Source organism: Hypanus sabinus, chromosome 23, assembly GCF_030144855.1.
Source record: "Hypanus sabinus isolate sHypSab1 chromosome 23, sHypSab1.hap1, whole genome shotgun sequence".
NCBI lineage: Eukaryota > Metazoa > Chordata > Chondrichthyes > Myliobatiformes > Dasyatidae > Hypanus > Hypanus sabinus.
In genome coordinates this window covers 44608664-44630059 of record NC_082728.1, presented here as the reverse complement: position 1 = coordinate 44630059, position 21396 = coordinate 44608664, and the positions used below count along the sequence as shown (strand labels likewise).

General features: G+C 37.0%; 1 protein-coding gene across 1 annotated transcript; it reads left to right on the top strand.

Moving 5' to 3' along the window:
- The first annotated feature begins 87 nt into the window (after window positions 1–87).
- On the top strand, window positions 88–18495 carry LOC132380169 (myosin-4-like). The gene is made up of 39 exons (XM_059948826.1): window positions 88–656; window positions 830–973; window positions 2119–2275; window positions 2370–2397; window positions 2487–2595; window positions 2708–2800; window positions 2958–3021; window positions 3124–3222; window positions 3575–3678; window positions 4012–4150; window positions 4523–4641; window positions 5565–5714; window positions 5812–5982; window positions 6081–6381; window positions 6493–6557; window positions 6676–6763; window positions 6913–7030; window positions 7142–7265; window positions 7566–7702; window positions 7824–8079; window positions 8172–8414; window positions 8538–8714; window positions 8817–8962; window positions 9287–9377; window positions 9484–9873; window positions 9980–10106; window positions 10186–10304; window positions 10401–10597; window positions 10696–10879; window positions 11542–11707; window positions 11931–12055; window positions 13757–14065; window positions 14504–14707; window positions 15158–15283; window positions 15397–15567; window positions 15664–15768; window positions 16599–16694; window positions 18172–18306; window positions 18462–18495. The coding sequence occupies exons 1-39, from the start codon at window positions 453–455 to the stop codon at window positions 18474–18476; spliced, it is 5796 nt and encodes a 1931-aa protein (XP_059804809.1). The 5' UTR covers window positions 88–452; the 3' UTR covers window positions 18477–18495.
- Window positions 18496–21396: the final 2901 nt, after the last annotated feature.

The following is a 21396-nucleotide window of genomic DNA, read 5'->3' as shown; positions in this document are numbered from 1 at the left end:
ATGTGCGTTAGAAAAGATTTCTAATGAATAACAGTTCAAGCTGAATGCACAGCCAAAAACTAGATATGGAGGTTCTTTAATAGTCAAGGTAGAAATTGTATTTTAATATGGTGTCAATCGGATCACAAACACGATTATTTCAGGGATCTAAACGCATTGAAGAGTGAAGGATACTCATTTAATACAACTCATTTAAATAAAATGTTCATCTAATTGCTATAAATGGATTGTACTTTATCAATCACTACGATAGGGCACAAAAATAATCAAAATTCATTAAAACTCAGAAATAAAAGAGAAAAATATGCTTTTCTCTAAATCATGGTTTAGTATTATGCTGCATTAAAAACAGAATTTATTGCTTTCTACAGGCAATACCTGCAGTATGCTGATATTATGCAAGATCAAATAATTTAAATGTTCGTTGTCTATTCCAGCAATAGACCGAAGCCATGGGGGATGCAGAAATGGCGGTGTTTGGGGAGGCGGCGTCGTATTTACGGAAGTCGGATAAAGAAAGACTCGAGGCGCAGAACCGACCGTTCGATGCTAAAACGGCCTGCTACGTCCCCGATCCCAAAGAATTGTATGTGAAAGGCACGCTCAAGAGCAAGGAGGGTGGCAAAGCCATTGTGGAGGCCGAAAAAGACAAGCGGGTCAGTTAATGTTAAATCATACTTAAAGGTCTTGTTGACTTCAGATGGCTCAACTTTTCTTACATACAACATGGCTGTCCGAGCCATAAAACATGATCAGAATTTGGCAGTTTTGCCCATCGAGTCTGTGCCGTTGCCATATTTGTTTACATGTACCCGTTGATTACTTTCAGACCATAACCGTTAAAGAGGATGAAGTCCTGCCAATGAACCCTCCAAAATTTGATAAAATCGAAGACATGGCTATGCTGACTCACCTGAACGAGGCATCCGTGTTGTTTAACCTCAAAGAGCGTTATGCAGCCTGGATGATCTACGTAAGTACAATACTGTTAGATGATCATAACCCATAGAAGGCGGTCATTCTGTGACACGGCCGTCTAATTAGTTCCATTCTCCATACATTTTCCCAACTCCCTGCAATATTGTTCTTTATATTAGTGAAACTTTTTTTAAAAGAAGTATAACTGAATGTGATTTCTTCAACTATCGAATAATGCATTCTTTATGCAACTAAATCCCGGTGCAAAAAGTAACTTAATTATTCGATTCTGGCCATCTCCAATAAATCCGGGTTCTTTGGTAATCTAGCCTTCTGCCCACCTAGGTAATCTTTATCTATTCTAACATGACCTGGTCTCTCCAATTTTTTGGTCACATACATATTCATTGAAGAAAACTTACCTGCACCCTCCGTTGAAAGGATTTTCAGCATAAATCACAATACGTGATTTATAAAGCAAATTAAAAATGCTGGAGGAACTAGACGAGCCAAATTATTATTTGTGGGGAAAGGGATAGTCGACATTTCTGCATCTGGGCTTTGACTCGAAACATCGACTGTTCATTTGACTCCACAAGTACCGATTGATCCAGGGACCCCCATTAGTCTTTTTTTCGTTCAATCCCAAAAACTGTAGCTTGTTGGATCTCGTTATTTATAGCGTTTCAACACATACGATAATGTTCTTGCTTTACTTACAAAGCCAATGACTGCATATATTTTGATTTTAGATAAATACCTTTTTATCACATTTTCTACAACATAGATGGGAAACATTGACTAGATCAAATACATGTTGGCTCCTAGAATAATCCCATTCAAAGTAATTTTACCGTTACATATTCTACTCTCGAATACACATCAACATTCCCGATTCTTCAGACACCCAACTACATCAAGGATCATTTACCTGGAAAATTGCCAACACATACTTGGGCTGTAGAATGAAACTGGAGTATTTGGGGAACCACATTCAGTCATGTGGAGAATTTTCAAACTTCACAGAGACAGTATTCAGGATTACTATTGAACCCTGATCCAGAGACTGGTACACAGTAATGCCGTGTAATTGCCAGCTTCTATGAGAAAATGAAAAGCATTGTTCTTGCGAAGCCTTTAAATTTAAAGAAAAATGAAAAAAAGGTTAATTGTTGATTATAAGAATCTTCTCTGCTTTAGACCTACTCCGGATTGTTCTGTGTCACTGTGAACCCCTACAAGTGGTTGCCTGTATACAACGTTGAGGTTGTGACCGGGTACAGGGGAAAGAAGCGTCAGGAAGCTCCTCCCCACATCTTCTCCATCTCTGATAACGCTTATCAGTTCATGTTGACCGGTAATTAATCCCTTTTTCCAGTATACTACTGTGTTTTTCCTAAAATCAAAACAATGACACAAATTCATCCATCTTTTGATTCCTTCTCTTACAGATCGGGAAAACCAGTCGATCTTGATTACGTAAGTTTTGTAGTTTCTAGCTGCCTTTTGAAATCACTATTATTTGTGCCACAGTTGTTGAGTTCTTCACGCTATGCTCTTGTCTTCAGCGGAGAATCCGGTGCCGGCAAGACTGTGAACACGAAACGTGTCATCCAGTACTTCGCATTGGTCGCAGCTGCTGGTGAACCTGGCAAGAAGAAGGAACCAACTGGCAAGGTACCGTTAGAAACACTTTCACTAACATCGGAAACTTTCCATTGCTTAGTTGCAATCTCCTTCGTCACTCAGTAAATGCTCCAACTCCTGGTAACCAAAACTATTTTTACAGGGGACGCTGGAGGATCAAATCATTCAGGCCAACCCGCTGTTGGAAGCCTTCGGTAATGCCAAGACTGTGAGAAATGACAATTCGTCTCGCTTTGTAAGTGTCTTCAAACTTTCCAACTGTTGCAGCCAATACACCACACAATGTGAAATTTATTAACTGTCCAGTTTAACAATAAAGGTTTCAATAACATTATATTGTACATGTTCTCTGATGTTGTTTTATCACTGACTTGATTATCTTTCACATCAAGGGTAAATTTATCAGAATCCACTTCGGTACCACGGGGAAACTGGCTTCTGCTGACATTGAAACTTGTAAGTGCAGTGGAAATGGAAATGCAAATATCGGTTGTAAATCAAATTGCTATCATGTTGGTCTGTTCAATACTAAATCTACATTTACTCATAACTCTCCAGATCTACTGGAAAAATCCAGAGTTACATTCCAGCTGAAAGCTGAAAGGAGTTACCACATTTTCTACCAGATGATGACCAATCACAAACCAGAAATTGTTGGTAAGGTTCAATGTTTTGGAACGTTGACATCTTCAGTTTTCCATTTTCTGTTAACGTGGGAAAAATATTCCTAACAGATTTCAATACACTACTGTTTGCAATATTAAGTTTCATCTCTGACTTTAAGTGACATGGTAGTGTAACTTGTTATTTCCTCCTTTCATTGCAATTGATTAGATTTTAATTTGATATCACCTCATTTACAAAACTTCCAAATATTCTCCAGTTGTTTAAACACAACTCAACAAGTTGATTGAATGGAAGAGACAAAATCAAATGATACTGTCAGATTACATGCTGTCTTTCATTTGGTTCATTACAATTTCACCAAAAAAGTATTTGTTTTTGGCAGAATCTTGTCTCATTACCACCAACCCCTATGACTATCCATTCGTCAGCCAGGGTGAGATTACTGTTCCCAGTATTGATGATAAAGAAGAATTAGTGGCAACTGATGTGAGTATTACAACATTGCTTCATTTACTGTATTACTTGATTAGTACACCCTTAGTTGTTCACATTTTTCCAGATACATTTTATTTGTAATCCATTTTATTAAGCAATAAAGGATTCGGATTGAAGTTGATCCAGAAGATGCAAAAAAGGCGAAAATTTGCAATAATCATAGTTTATCAGCATTCTCAATTAAAAAATTATGAACTTTTAACATTTTGAGCTAAAACACAGAGGGTTTTTTCCAAATTTCCCAAGCTTTGGGAACAAATCTGAGAAACTAATTCATTATGTTAATAATTCTATTGGATACTAAATCTGTTGTTTGGTGTACAGACTGCCATTGATGTCCTGGGCTTCAACAATGATGAGAAGTGGGGCATCTACAAACTCACTGGAGCAGTAATACACTTTGGAAACATGAAATTCAAGCAAAAGCAACGTGAAGAGCAGGCAGAACCTGATGGCACAGAAGGTAACACTTTCAAGAAACTCAATGAATTTTATTCTTTACTAAATTTAACATATTTGAAATCAAACTAAAATAGTTAACATTAAAGTTCTTTTAAAGTCTAAAGAGTAAATGAAATGAACTTGTGTCAAAGTGATTTGCAGCTTTATTTTTGGGAAATATTCTGGAAAGTATTCTTTGTGTTTGTGTTGGTGCTTTGTTGTACAATTTGTTTTTGTTCAGGTAATGCACATCTTAAACCAGAGAACTTGTTTTAAATACTGATTGCATACTCAGTATTTTTGCTTAGAGAATTTGGTGATCAGCCACAGTAGTAACATTGATTCATATCTTTAGTATTTCTAATACACTTGATTACTTCTTACTTTGTGTTAGATGCTGACAAAGTTGCTTACTTGACGGGTCTGAACTCAGCAGATTTACTAAAGGCATTGTGCTTTCCACGAGTAAAGGTTGGCAATGAATTTGTGACCAAAGGTCAAACTGTTCGTCAGGTACGGTTATGAAAACTTCAAGTAAAATGTTTGTGTATTCTACAATGGATTCTGGTTAATAGGGACACGTGGAGACCAGTACATTTTTGCTCAAATAAACAGCTCCCCAATTAGCTGAAGCTTCAAGGAAATAGTTTAAAAAAGTATAAAAAAAGAAAAACTACCTTTTAACTGAGTGACAAGTTATGTATTTAAATGAAAAGCAGACAACTACAACACTAAAAACATGACAGTACTATGAAACAGAATTAGTTCCTTATTCAGTAGTTATTGAAGGAGTAACTCATCCAATGTACGCTGCTCTGTACTTTTGATTGACTATAAGTGAATAAAATCAGTGTAAACACCTAATGCAGATAATGGACTGTCTCCATAAAAGGTTTTGATGATTACATCCTCCAAGTCATTATTTGCATTTTACCATTCAAGATAATTGTGGATATCTTAAAACTCTTGGTAGTTCCTAACTTGTTAAATGAGCAAAATAGTTTCATTATCACTGCTGGCTGTTTCAGGCATCAAGCCTGAATGCTTGAAACCGCAGTGAGCAAACAATTCTGAATTACCTTACTGCTTATTTCTCGACAACTATCAGTGACAAATATTGCTGTTTTAACACAACCACATGCAACTGTTTAGTCTAAGCATGGTTTAGTGTCCCAACAACCAAAAAAACTTCACTAGTTAGAAGACGTTAGAAATCAATTTGGCAATAGTCTCCTGTCCCAGTTAAGGAAAATAGTGTCCCAAATAAATAAAAGGAATTCTGGCTACTTTCTCAATTAGTTTTTGTACTTTAAGAGTTACAACAAATATGCAGCTACCCCGAGTAAATGATGACCTAAATAACCAGAACCCACTGTAATTAGAACAATTGATATGTAGATGATTTTTCAAGTATTGATCATATTATATTCTTTCAGGTGTATAATGCAGTTGGTGCTCTTTCCAAATCCATTTTTGAGAAGATGTTCTTATGGATGGTCGTCCGTATTAATCAACAACTGGACACAAAGCAGGCCAGACAGTATTTCATTGGTGTGCTGGATATTGCTGGTTTTGAAATTTTTGATGTAAGTATCAGAAACATAAACATTGATTTGAGTTATATTTTAAATTAATAACAATTAAATGTTACTAAATATCCCACTTATCTTTCTACGTGTGCAGTTCAACAGCCTGGAGCAGTTATGTATCAACTTCACTAATGAGAAACTGCAACAGTTCTTCAACCACCACATGTTTGTTCTGGAACAAGAGGAATACAAGAAGGAAGGAATTGAATGGGAATTTATTGACTTTGGGATGGACCTGGCTGCTTGCATTGAACTTATTGAGAAGGTGGGTAATGATGTGTAAGACATTCATGAAAGTTTAATATTTATCGTGCATTATGCTGATGGAAACACTCACCAAAGTAAACATTGGGATTCCCACAGCCTATGGGCATCTTCTCAATCCTTGAAGAGGAGTGTATTGTCCCCAAGGCCACAGACAATACCTTCAAGAATAAACTGTATGATCAGCATCTTGGTAAGTCAAATAACTTTCTGAAGCCCAAACCTGCCAAAGGAAAGGCTGAAGCCCACTTCTCACTGGTCCATTATGCTGGCACTGTTGACTACAATGTTAACGGCTGGCTTGATAAGAACAAGGATCCACTGAATGAAACTGTAACTGGGCTGTTCCAGAAATCATCAATGAAACTCTTGGCTCATCTCTATGCTGCACCTCCCGAAGGTAAAGTCTGATACGGACAGTCATTAGCAACAATTACTTTGCCAGCATTTCTTCCTTCCCTTTCCTGGTGTTTAGAACAAACAACTATGTTTTTTTTATATATAGGTGAAGGTGGTGCCAAGAAAGGAGGCAAAAAGAAGGGTGGTTCCTTCCAGACAGTATCTGCTCTGTTTAGGGTAAGATATTTTTGCATGTTCATTTTGCACTATGTACTGAACAAAGTTTTAATAATCTTGTTTCAAACTAATTAACAGTTTTATAATTGCCTCTGTTTGTTTATTATTTGTCTCACAGGAAAACTTGGGCAAGCTGATGGCTAACCTGAGAACCACACATCCACATTTTGTGCGTTGTATCATCCCCAACGAGACAAAGACACCAGGTAAATTGTATTTCAATTGTCAAACTCCACTATAAAGGCATGTATTATTAATACATTGACTAACAGCAACAATCTTCTACTTCTAACACATTATCAAAGAAAAAAATTGTGTTCAAATTTAATAATAATTTTCACGTTGTAAATCCCAGGTGCCATGGATAATTTCCTTGTCATACACCAGCTGAGGTGCAATGGTGTGCTGGAAGGTATCAGAATTTGCAGAAAAGGATTCCCAAGCAGAATCATCTATGGTGACTTCAAGCAAAGGTTAAAAATATGTTAATATCTCCATTTCCCTTTTCCACCCAAGTCAGTTGTTCAATGTAATTGCTCCTGAAGAAAATCTGCAATCACTTATATAAAACTCTAATTCAACAGATACAGAATTCTAAATGCAAGTGCCATTCCCGAAGGTCAGTTCATTGATAGCAAGAAGGCATCTGAGAAGTTATTGGGATCCATTGATGTAGATCACACCCAGTACAAGTTTGGACACACCAAGGTAATTATCTTGAAATAAGAAGTCTCTTCAAGTAAAATATCAAGATGATGAATTGTGAATTTAGTGCCAAATGTAACCAGAAAAAAGGGAACAAAAATACTATTATGGTCATATGTAACTGTATATATGGAACAAGTTAAGTCCCAGTCAGAACTACTCCATTATGGTCAGTTGTGGAAAATGTGAGTGTTTGGCTAATTTTCAGGTATTCTAATGATCATTGAAGCGGTTTAGACTTCTTCTAAAATGTAGTGTATTTTGAGAACTGGATATTAAAAGCAATCACTCACTTTGTTTAAGGTGTTCTTCAAGGCTGGTCTCTTGGGTTTACTTGAAGAGATGAGAGATGAAAAGTTATCACAGCTTGTTACCCGTACTCAGGCTATATGTCGTGGCTTCTTGATGAGAGTTGAATTTAAGAGAATGATGGAAAGGAGGTAAATATTGCTTGTCAAATCTCTGAAGATATGTTTACCAGTAAAAATATTTTCTATATTTACACGTTTTATTCCTTAAACAGAATGTTGTAATCTCTGTTCATTTTACTCTCTCCTTTAGAGAAGCACTGTATACTCTGCAGTACAACATCCGCGCATTCACAAATGTCAAACATTGGCCTTGGATGCAACTGTACTTCAAGATCAAACCTCTTCTGAAGAGTGCTGAAACTGAAAAGGAAATGGCAAATATGAAAGAGGAGTTTGAGAAAACTAAGGAAGCGCTTGCCAAATCTGAAGCCCGGAGGAAGGAATTAGAAGAGAAAATGGTGGCACTTGTACAGGAAAAGAATGATCTCCATCTTCAAGTCCAATCGGTATCTACATTGACCACTTTTGTATTGTTATGCATGTGTACACGTTACAAAACACATGGCCTGGTATAATTCATTGTATCATTTTATGACAGGAAAGTGAAACTCTGGCAGATGCAGAAGAAAGATGTGAGGGACTGATTAAAAATAAAATTCAGCTGGAGGCTAAATTGAAGGAAGCTAATGAAAGACTGGAAGATGAAGAGGAGATAAATGCTGAGCTAACAGCTAAGAAAAGGAAACTGGAGGATGAGTGTTCAGAACTGAAGAAAGATATTGATGACTTGGAGCTGACCTTAGCCAAAGTTGAAAAAGAGAAACATGCCACTGAGAACAAGGTATCAATGGGTGGTTTTGATGTCCAACTAATATAGAACATACAGAATACTCCCAACGGTGATGATTACATGTCATAAATTTATTTTGACTTGTTCTGTCCATTTTTTATTTGCTGATTGTAGGTTAAAAATCTCACTGAAGAGATGGCCAGTCTTGATGAAAGCATCGCTAAGTTAACAAAGGAAAAGAAAGCCCTCCAGGAGGCCCATCAGCAGACCCTGGATGACCTCCAGGCTGAGGAAGACAAAGTCAACACTCTGACCAAAACAAAGACTAAATTGGAACAACAAGTTGATGATGTAAGTTGATGATCTAAACGAGAACAATTCATTCAAATTTTGACAAACTATCAATGTTTGAAGTCATTATCATTCTGATAAAATGTCCTTTTTCTTAAAAAGCTTGAAGGTTCTCTGGAGCAGGAGAAGAAACTCCGCATGGATCTTGAACGTGCTAAGAGAAAGCTTGAAGGTGACCTGAAGCTGTCACAAGAAGTAACAATGGATTTGGAGAATGACAAGCAACAACTGGATGAGAAACTAAAGAAGTCAGTATTTCATTTACAAGGAAAATAGATCTGTTTTTGCAAAACCACCTGTCTTGCTAATTTCATGCATAACATTCTAGACATTGCCATTACATTTATGGAGAACTTAAATTAAGTTGCATGCACTGAACTGCTGTGACTGGACTGCATTGCAATTATATGAATGGACATCTACTTCAAAGAAATTTTATCACTTTTGTATATGTTAGGAATCTACTTACTAATACATAACTATTTCTTGGCCAGTGGGAATAGGATACTTTTTTGTAAGTTACCTAAATATTTTATATTAATTAATTAATTCATCATTCTTTTTTATTAAAGGAAAGAGTTTGAAATCAGCCAGCTTCAAAGCAAAGTTGAAGATGAGCAGGCAATGGCTTCCCAGCTGCAGAAAAAGATTAAAGAATTACAGGTGATGTATATGTCTAGTGAATTTATCAACGCCACTTAATAAAGGCCATGAGTTTGAACTCATATTACTGGTTCCACCATCATAATCAATGCATGTTTATCTTAAGGCTCGTATTGAGGAGCTTGAGGAAGAGATTGAAGCTGAACGTGCTGCTCGTGCTAAGACTGAGAAACTGAGAGCTGATCTTTCTCGGGAACTTGAAGAGATCAGTGAGCGACTGGAAGAAGCGGGTGGAGCAACTGCAGCTCAGATTGAAATGAACAAGAAACGAGAGGCAGAATTTCAGAAAATGCGCCGTGACCTGGAAGAATCTACCCTCCAGCATGAAGCTACAGCTGCTGCTCTTCGCAAGAAGCAGGCTGACAGTGTTGCAGAACTTGGGGAACAAATTGACAATCTGCAACGTGTGAAGCAGAAACTCGAGAAGGAAAAGAGTGAGCTGAAGATGGAAATTGATGACCTTGCTAGCAACATGGAGTCAGTGTCAAAAGCTAAGGTATAGCGACAGTGGACACTAAGTACTACACCTGCAGAATTAATTTGCAATTGTATCTATTGTCACGTTGGTTTCATTTTCTAAAAGTTTGGTATTCTGGTTTCAGGCAAACCTTGAGAAGGTGTCCAGAACCCTGGAGGACCAGGTCAGTGAAATGAAGACTAAATATGATGAACATCAACGTTTGATCAATGACTTATCAACTCATAAAGCACGACTTGCAACAGAAAACGGTACTGATCATTTCTGTATTTGTTCTTCATCGTGTACAATGTTTTCTGAATTTTCATTCACAATCTCTGTCATCTTCAGGTGAACTGAACCGCCAGGTGGAGGAGAAAGAGGCTTTGGTATCTCAGCTAACAAGAGGGAAACAAGGATACACTCAACAGATTGAGGAACTGAAGAGGCATCTGGAGGAAGAAACTAAGGTACAAAATTGGAACATGTACAAACATCTAGTTACCTGCCAATAATCCCAAAGATAATCAGTATCATTTCAACATTATACATGGTAATGATTTCAGGCCAAGGGTGCTCTGGCACATGCTCTGCAATCTGCCCGCCATGACTGTGATCTCCTCCGTGAACAATATGAAGAGGAAATGGAGGCAAAGGCTGAGCTCCAACGTGGAATGTCTAAGGCCAACAGCGAAGTGGCTCAGTGGAGAACAAAATATGAAACTGATGCAATTCAGCGGACAGAGGAACTGGAAGAAGCCAAGTATGTAATAAAAGCAACCTGGGTTCTCCCACCACATTCTGTCAATGATTTTTTGTATTCTTGCAACACTATTATTATGCTACTTTTCCACTATTCAGGAAAAAACTTGCTCAACGCCTGCAGGATGCAGAAGAGCACATTGAGGCTGTGAACTCCAAATGTGCTTCATTGGAAAAGACGAAGCAGAGATTGCAGGGTGAAGTTGAGGATCTAATGGTGGATGTTGAGAGGGCAAATTCAGCAGCAGCAGCTCTAGACAAAAAACAAAAGAACTTTGACAAGGTAAGAAGATTATCTCATCACTTCCCTTTCCTTCGGTGTCATTTTAAAAGAAGTTACCATATTCATCAGTTTTAGTTAGAGAAAGAAGCAGGTTCATTTTATGTGAGGATTTGACCTTGTTAATGAGTTGATAAAATCCATTCAATCAAAGTTTCTCATTAGAACTGAATTGATAAAACTGAACATTTTACGCGATAATGATTTCAGGCAAAAATCATTCTGTCAATAAAGGCAAGAGATTTGGCATCAATAAATGATTGTTTAGTAAAATTAGCAGGCCATAAGGAGCAACAGTGTTAATTGGAATCAAGATGAAAATCAGATAATGATATAATATAAAGTCAGTTTTAGGGGTTCAATGGTCTGCCTAAATGTGAAATGTACAAGTACTACATTGTGCAAAAGACTAAGATCTTTTAAAGCTGTGCAATAACAAAGGTTGTTCATCCTGAGCAGATACATCTTTTTGGAAACAGTCTTTTCTCATATGTTACATATGTATATGTGATATTATCCAACACCTTGAAAATTGGCAAACTATAATTCCCAGTTTTTATATTGAACTGTGAATTTCATGCTCTCCAGCTATAATATCTCATTGTTACTGAGATGAACATGTAGCCTCAAATTTCATTTCTAACATTTGTAATTGCACAATTAAGGTTCTGGCTGACTGGAAACAGAAATACGAAGAAAGCCAGGCAGAACTGGAAGCAGCTCTGAAGGAATCTCGCAGTCTGAGTACAGAAATCTTCAAGATGAAAAATGCATATGAGGAGTCTCTGGATCATCTTGAAACTCTTAAACGAGAGAACAAAAACCTGCAGCGTAAGTATAAATCTTATTTAAGCATTTTAAAGTATTGATGTTATGAAATAGAGACCTGTTTATCTTGCAATTAAATTATAGACTCCATTCTGGCTCATTAACCTTCATTCTCTTGAGAATTAATTTCACTTTAATAATATCATATCCTTGTATTTCTTCTGTAAACTTGGTTTCATGAGTACAATACCGTATGTGTCTAATTAACAATACCTTTCAAAAAAAGAGGAGATTTCTGATCTGACTGAGCAACTGGGTGAAAGTAGTAAGGCTCTCCATGAGATGGAAAAGGCAAAGAAGACAGCTGAGATGGAGAAGAGTGAAATTCAGTCGGCATTGGAGGAGGCAGAGGTAAAATTCACAATTATTATAATAACACCTGTTGGAAATAGAAAATTGGAATTATATTAGTTGTCAAATACAGTAAAAATGCAATAACACAGCATTGAGCAGCATTAACAAAAACTGAAACTCTAAAGGTTTCATTAGGGAAGGAACAAATAGATGAAATGACATTGAGAGTAATTAAGGGATGTTCTTTTTAAAGCATGGATTGCATTACAGGGAAAGATAAACCGCTGGAAACATTTAACATCATATTTATTAGATTAATGATGGTTTGAATCAAATTGATGGGTGCAAATTCAACATATTCTGGATCTTATGAATCTAAAATATAAATAGCAAATGGGAGCCATACCTGCATAAATGACAGTTAGTGGAGTGAATAACTTAATAAATACAATGGTTAAAGTTTCAAGTTGACAATCATCGTTATATTGAGATTACTTATTTGCAAAACAAAACAATAATCTGATAAAACTTAAAAACTACAATTATTCTTATCTTATACATTCACAAAAAGAATCTAATATTAAATCACTGCCCCTTTCCATAGATTTGGATAACCAAGGTTTCAAATATATCTGGCCACCTATGGAAATAATATTTTGAAAAAGTCACATGGCTTATTGTGAATCTATCAAGGTATAACACAGACTAAATGTCATCACAAACTGGCACAGATTATATTAGCACGTATTATCCTACATTAATATTCTATTAACAATAAGTGGATGATTAAATACTGACTGAAGGAAAATAAAACAGAAGATGCTGGAAACACTCAGCAAGCCAGACAGCATCCATAGAAACAAAGCCAGAGTTAAAAAATCTGGTCAAAGATGTTTCATCAGAACTGGGGAAGAGAAGAAACAAATTACTTCAGGTTGAAAAGGGTTACATGACTAGAAGCTGATATATTGTATGCCAGTGAAAAGATATGACAATTAACAGAACCTGTGTGTGTTTGTTAGAATGAGGTTAACATTATTTGCACAACTTGAAATTGTTCAAGTGTGTCTGATACAAATAAAATTATTTTAAAAATCTCATTACCATATTACAAAACCATATGGATAATAGTTCCAGCAGCAGCGAAGCTGAACTAGGGCAAACATTTAAATGTTGTATCACAGTGAGGGCATTTAAGCTTATTGACAACTGCAATTGTTATAAGGTTAAATGAGTTATCCCCAACTGCAATTCCTTCTTCCTCTTTTAAGCATATGCTTAAATTCAATCTCTTTCTATATACTTCTGCTATGATATCTACTTAATGAATTTGCAACCCCTCACAAAATTCTACCTTAGAAGATAGGAATGACAGGAAGTCAAACTCAAAATAAAACAAACTCTTACAACTCATTGATCATTTGTAAATAGGAAAATGATAATAGTTTGAAAGCAGACCCACGCATGAGGTTCAGGAAAACTGCATTAGCTAAGTTTCCAATAAGACTTGATGGCAGCAAAACATCTCTTGCTTGGAGACTTCCTCAATTCAGCATTCTACAAACTGCTCTGGTTCTAATAATTTTTGTAAGTGTAGGATGACAAAATCTATGGAGTTATTACATAGATTACTGTGCATTAAATACTTTTATAATGTAGTATTCTAGAAAGATACTTGAATTTAATCCACTAGTGTCAAAGCAACCTTTATGATAACAATGTGTGGCCATACTCAAATTCACTTGACCCCTCTTGTAGGCCTCTCTGGAACATGAGGAGAGCAAGATCCTTCGTATTCAGCTGGAACTGAACCAAGTGAAATCTGAAGTTGACAGGAAGATTGCAGAGAAAGATGAGGAAATTGATCAAGTGAAGAGGAACCATCAGAGAGTTGTGGACACGATGCAAAGTGCTTTGGAGGCTGAAGTCAGGAGCAGAAATGATGCCCTTAGAATCAAAAAGAAAATGGAGGGCGATCTAAATGAAATGGAGATTCAGCTGGGACACGCCAATCGTCAGGCTTCAGAAGCTCAGAAACATCTCAGAAATGTTCAGGGTCAACTAAAGGTCTGTATGATGGGATACATTGAATTCCTTTTAAGTGGGACATATTGGGAGCAGTGTATTTTATCCCAATTAAGTGGCTGCTACAATTAGTTGGAAGTTTCTTTGAGTTGTCTAAAATAAACAGCTACCTTTATTAACCGATAGCTCAACTAACCAGAACCCACTGTATTGAACTCTAGGTTATAGTTATTTCTAAATGCTGTGAAGTTAAGTAAGTTAATTAAATGAATCAATTAAGTAAATATAACTGATTTCCCTAAAATAGAAATTAGTGCATAATACAGGATTATTTAAGTGCAAGAAGGCTTACATTTTTCAAGCTGCTTTTTAATTAAAAAAATTAACTTATTATTGACAAGTATAAGCTGATTCAGTTAAATTTGAGTTTTGCAATATACTGTAATATCTGGTAACAAAGCAATCATTTGTTTTAAACAGGACACCCAGTTACAGCTGGATGATGCTTGCAGAAGCCAGGAAGACTTGAAGGAGCAACTGGCCATGGTGGAGCGCAGAAGCAGCTTGCAACAGGCTGAGATTGAAGAAATGAGAGCAGCTCTGGAACAGACAGACAGATCTCGCAAAATTGCTGAACAAGAACTTGTTGATGTCACTGAGAGGGTTCAGCTACTGCATACTCAGGTTTGTCTGCACATCAATATTGCACTGTGTAAGCATGCAGGTCCTGTAAATTATGAACTTAAAGGAGGAACCTCATGTATGCTTTTGCTTGGTTGCCAAACAAGTTCACAAAAAGGTAACTCCAGTGATAGAAGGATGCAGTTTATGACTAAATTCACAGTGGAATTCCAATCTTAGGAATTCAGAACAGCAACCAATGTTGGTGAAGGGCAATTGAAACAATTTCACTGAGTGGCCCATCTCTCCACAATATGTCTTCAGGCATTCAGTATCTGTTGGCACATGGGCAGCTCTGTTAGACTGATACCTTTCCCACTGAGTTTTGCTTTTTACCTCATCATTCACTATTCTTCCACCAGCCCCACATCTTCTTTGTGTAATTGAAACTGAGAGTGCAGTAATCTTTACTCCTGTAAAACTAATGAGGAATTCTTTTTTTTTTCCCTGCAGAACACTAGCCTCATCAATACTAAGAAGAAGCTGGATGCCGACCTGAACCATCTTCAGGCTGAAATGGAAGAAACTATCCAGGAGTCAAGAAATGCTGAAGAGAAAGCCAAGAAGGCTATCACTGATGTAAATCAGAATATTTTTAAATATAAATACTGATTTTTATTTTAACTATCTTATTGATATGATTTTGATTTTGAACTTGAATAATGATTTGTCCAATTGCCTCAAATTGCAAGGCTGCCATGATGGCTGAAGAGCTGAAGAAGGAACAGGACACCAGTGCTCACCTGGAGAGAATGAAGAAGAACCTTGACCAGACGGTGAAGGATCTGCAGCATCGCCTGGATGAGGCTGAGCAGTTGGCAATGAAAGGAGGAAAGAAGCAGCTCCAGAAACTGGAGGCCAGGGTAAACAATGAGATTATCTTATGACATGCTACACACTGACCCCTTTGTGTATGAAATGAATATTAACAATTAAATCTCATTTTGTGCTGGGTTTAGGTACGTGAGCTGGAAAATGAGCTGGAAGCTGAGCAGAAACGAGGTGCTGATGCCATTAAGGGTGTTCGCAAGTATGAGAGAAGAGTCAAGGAACTGACATATCAGGTATTGTAATCGTACAGAGCGCATCCTATGGCCTGCAGGCTGCACTCATCTCATCTAATGATCTGTAAGGAGCTTCTGACCCTATACTCAGCGTACTGACTGTCCTGACAGTCTTGCAAGGTTTGTTGTGTCCTTCAAGACTGATCCATGGTCCCTGAGGTCCTGATTGCATTACTAACATAGTAATTTTGATTGAGTAAAGCATGTGTTTTCATTTGCATGGTCTAGGTAGCAGAAGACTTTAATACCAGCTATCTGGTGGGGACAGCACAAGACTTGCATCAAGGGCATTTTAGGATCCTGCAACTATTGATTTTTGATATGAATCATTCCAATTAAAAAAATATTTCTTATCACCAATCAGAGGGAGGCTTGTGGTTTTAAGAAGAGCATAGAGGCCTTAAAGAAACTGGCAAGCTAGTAATGTTCATTAAAGGCAATGAGTGGAGCAAGAAAGCCTGGAGGTGATAAACTGAGTGAAGCAGTGAGGAGACAAGTAATGTAACATCATAGAGGCAATACATTACATAAGTTGACCAGCAAAACCAATGGGATTTATCCTTATATGTGACATAAGAATACAAGAACACTAAAGAAGAAGAATAGCCCTTAACTCAGCAGTGGAGTTATCGGGGCACCATCATGACAGTGTTTCGATAGCAAGCTATTCTTGTTTTTACGGGGCCAAGTTGCTAGCTCGACGCTCAACCCGACTTGGATTCGAACTCGGGAACCTTCGCTCCAGAGTCCAGCGCTGATATTATTACAACACCAAGTGGGACAAGAACATTAAGAGATCATTACAAATATTGCTTCTTTTACATTCACAGTCAGAAGAAGACAGAAAGAATGTTCTGAGACTACAGGACTTGGTTGACAAGCTGCAGATGAAGGTTAAGGCCTACAAGAGACAATGTGAGGAGACTGTAAGTAATGATAAATTATAATTGCACTTTTTCAAAAAAAAGTTGTATTTAACTCACTGCATTTTAAGATTCTTCTGTAGTATAAAGAATAATTGTTAGCATTTATAACATTACCTGCTTTACCTGGACGTTAAGAACTTCCTAAATTAATGAGCACAGAGCGCTGAATTATTTAGTTTATAAGGCTATCTCCATTCACTGTTCAGTAAATTCAATCCCGCTCAGTGTACCTGATTTTAAAGTTCCCAGTAATAATTTAGGATGAAAACCAAAATTGAAGAATCTTTGATTTTTTACTTAACTGAACAAGTACAGAAGCATTTTTGGAAATAAGACAAATAGAAATTACACAGAGGTTTATAATATGTAGTCATCATCCACACAAGGTTAGAGTACAAATTATAATTTAAGATTGCATTTTTTAGTTCTTTTAATTGCCAAGTTGAGCTGGAAGTGTCATTAAAAATCAAATCTGCTTTGTTTTATTTATAGTAATCTTTTTTGCATTGCAATCCATGCAACTAATCAGTGTAGATCCTAAAATCCCTTATGAATGTTTCAATGAGATTATCTCCCATTGCTCTTATCTCCAAAGAACATAGAAAAAATTATTCTATCTCTATGAATACACGTAAACTCACTGATTATTTGTCATAACACAAAGCTCATTGTCATTACAGGTCAATTTTATAGATTCACTTCACTTAGAGAATAAGAGCACTGAATGTCAGATCAGTTGTTGGCAAGTTGGCTTCACTATTTTGATTCAATAGGATGAAATCAGATTTTCCATTTTTCTACCTAATTTCCCTGAGTGTCTGAAAGTCACCAGGACAAAACTTGGATATACTCCTTGACCTATAACTAAGTCATCATAATCCCCTGGGGCTTGCTATTCTGTGTATGTCCTACTCTGCGGTCATAAAATACAACACTTCACATTTGGCTTTACCCATTTTTCCAATAGATATAGATCCTATTGTAACTTTAGACAAACCTTTTCACTGTCTATAACACATTGATTGACACCAAACTTCATATATTCTCATTCAAATCACTTATGACAAACAAGTGAACCAGCACATTTCCATTGGCACACTACTGGCTAGAGGGCTCTGATCTGAAAGACACTTCTTCAAAAAAAATGACTCCCCCAAAAAAGGTTCCATACAAAGCACAGAATGTATCAGCAGAAACTTTCCTCAAAACTAGGCTTGATTAAACTCATACATGCAAATCTTGAAGTAGTTTGTCCAATATTCACTCTTCTTTCTTGAAAAACAAAACTGTTGCACCTTAAGGATCAAATAAACCTGAAAAACTTTAAATTCCTTTACTACCCTAATAATTAGTCCTCACATAATAGCCTTCAGCAATAGTCTTCTTAAGAATTACTTCATTCCTTTTGTAGTGATAAATTATATTCTCCAATGTTCTAGAATGCAATCTGATGATTTCTCATATTATATTCCTGTAGGAGGAACAGGCCAACATTCACCTGTCCAAGTTCAGGAAGGTGCAGCATGAGCTGGAGGAAGCTGAGGAACGTGCTGACATTGCAGAGTCTCAAGTCAACAAACTCAGAACTAAAACCCGGGACATTACTTTGAAGGTATGGTAAAAATTACTCAAATTGTTGTTTAACATTGAGCTACTATAATACTTACTCAAATTGCTTTTATAAATTCTGTCAGTAAATATTGTGTAAGTAAATTTCAAAGGCGCACAAGTTATTGCACTAATTAAACAATTTTCATTTCCTTCTAGAGCGCTGAAGAGTAGATGACAACCTAAATGGTCCAAAGAAGAAATCCACAAAATGTGTATTTCTCTGTAATATAGATTTATAAATGTGGTAATATCAACAGAAATAAACGTGCAACACTAAAATGTTTCTTTGTCAACTCGTGCTTGTTAGATGATTCAATCATCATGGTAGGAGTTAAGCAATATATGGAAAAACTCGAGGCATTATGATGCAAAGACATATATTGATGGTAATATAATATTAAGTAGTAATTGGAATAGAAAACCTACAGCACAATACAGGCCCTTCAGCCCACAAAGCTGTGCTGAACATGGAATGATGCATATGAAACATTTTTCAACCAAGAATCAGGAATAGCAGAAAATCAAGCTGCGACAAAACATAAAAGGAGTTTCAAGCCTTATTGATACATTCTGCTTGAAATGAAGCACCTGTACTACCTCCACTGGCATTTTGCACACATAGTGCTGATTTATGAGTGACCAATATCACCAGCAACATCCAGAAATGTTATTCTGGAGAATGGTTAATGTGGTACAAGTAGAACCGCCATGGAATCAGAAGTGGTCCCTTTATTCTTTCTTAAGGCGTCTTGCAAAATATTGGGTACAGTATAAAAAAAATTAGCTTTCTCACCATGTGGACTGCATTATTTCAAGTATGATGACCAGAATAGATCATTCTCTACTTATTGCTCCTTAAAATTTCAGCAAGCAGATCTAAATAAGCCTTATTTTGGCTATTTATGTATGCAAGGGTACGCTGCTTTAAGTTGCTGAACAAAGGCTCGAGAAATAGGAAATATCAATATATTTAAGAAATATCTAGAGGAGCAATTGAATTGCCATGGTATAGCAATGGGCCAAATGCTGGTAAATAGTATTATTTTGGATGGGTAGTTAGTGTTCAATGTGGACATAGTGGACTGAAGGCTCCTTTTTGAATTTTATAACAATGAACACTATATAAAGTCAATTGTGAACAAGTGTGCCCCCACAAAATATTCAGGGTATTCCCCAACCACAAGCCCTAGATGAATGAAAAGATCTGCAATTTTCTGAGAACCAGATCAGTAGAGTTCAAATCCAGTGACCACGTAAAATATAAGAGGTCCAAGTACAACATCCAGAAAGTCATATCACATGCAAAATAGCAATTCTGGACCAAACTTGAATCATAGAAGGATCATCAACAGCTGTGGCAGGGTTGAATATTATCACTTCCTACAAAGTAGAGCCAAGTGACACGTGACAGTAAGGTTTTGTTCCCAGAGGAGTTTAATGCATTTTATGCTTGCTTTGACTGCCAAAACATGGAGGCACCTTCACAAATTCCTACAGCCTAATGACCCTGTGATTTCAATGTCTCAGGCTGGTGTGAGAGCATCCATCGGAAGAGTGAACCCACAGAAAGCATCCAGACCAGATGGAGTACCTGGCTCAGTACTAAAGACCTGTGCTGGAGTGTTCATTGATATCTTTAAACTCTCATTTCAGAAGTCTGTGGTACCCACCTGCTTTAAGCAGGCTTTAATTATACCCATGCACAAGAAGAATGTGTAACCTGCCTCAATGACTGTCATCTAGTAGCAATTACATCCACTGTGATGAACTGCTTTCAGAGGTTGGTGATGAAACATATGCCTGAGGAGTGACTGTGCATTTGCCTACCAACACAATAGCTCAATATCAAGTGTAATTTCATTGGCTCTTTGCTCAACCCTGGAACATCTGGATAGTGAAAATGCATACATCAGAATATTCCTCATTACTGCCATTACAAAGAAGGCACAGCAGAACCTACTATTTCTTTGAAGTTTGTAAAGATTCAGAATTTCATCTAAAACTTTGACAAACTTCTATAGGTACACTGTGCAGAGTATATTACCTGGATGCATCATAGCCTGGAATGAAAACACCAATGCCCCTGAACAGAAAAGCCTACAAAACATAATGGATACAGCCCAGTTCACCATGGATGGAGCTCTTCCCACCACTGAGCGCATAAGACCTTAAGACATAGGAGCAGAATTGCACCATTCAGCTCATCTAGTCTGCACTGCCATTCCATCTTGGCTGATTTATTATCGCTTTCAGCCCATTCCCCGTAACCATCAATGCCCTTACTAATGAAGGAGCTATCAATGTCCACTTTAAATATACCCAATGACTTGGCCTCCACAGCACTATCCTCTGGCAAAAGAAACTCCTCCTCATCTTTGTTCTAAATGGACATCCCTCTATTCTGAGGCTGTGCCTTCTGGCCCTAGATTCCCCACTATAGGAAACATCCTCTCCACTTCCATTCTATCTATACCTTTCTATATTTGATAGGCTTCAATGGGATTACCCCTCATTCTTCTAAACTCCAATGAGTATAGGCCTAGAGCCATCACTGTCACAGCAAAGCAGCATCTATCATCAAGAACCCCCATTATCCAGGCCATGCTTTTTTCTCACTGCAGCCATCAGGAAGGAGGTTCTGGAGCCTCAGGTCCCACATCACCAGGTTCAGGGACAGTTATTTCCCCTCAACCAAAAGGACCCTGAACCAAAAGGAATAACTTCACTGAACTTCACTCACTTTCACTTCCCCAAAGTTCAAAGTAAATTTATTATGTAAGTACATATATGTCAACATATACTATCCTGAGATTCATGTTCTTGTGGGCATTGATAGTAAGGACAAAGTAATACAATAGAATCAATGAAAAGTCATTCACAACAAAGAAGGACAAACAATGTGCAAAAGACAGCACAGTGTGCAAATAGAAAATGAGAAAAAGATAATAATGAATGAATAAACAAATAAATAGATAAATAAATAAATAAGCAAGTAAGCAAATAATATCTGGAACATGAGTTGTAGAGCCCTGTTATGTGATACCTCATCAAAAGCCATATTTTATATATTTCTTCTTTAACTACTACATTT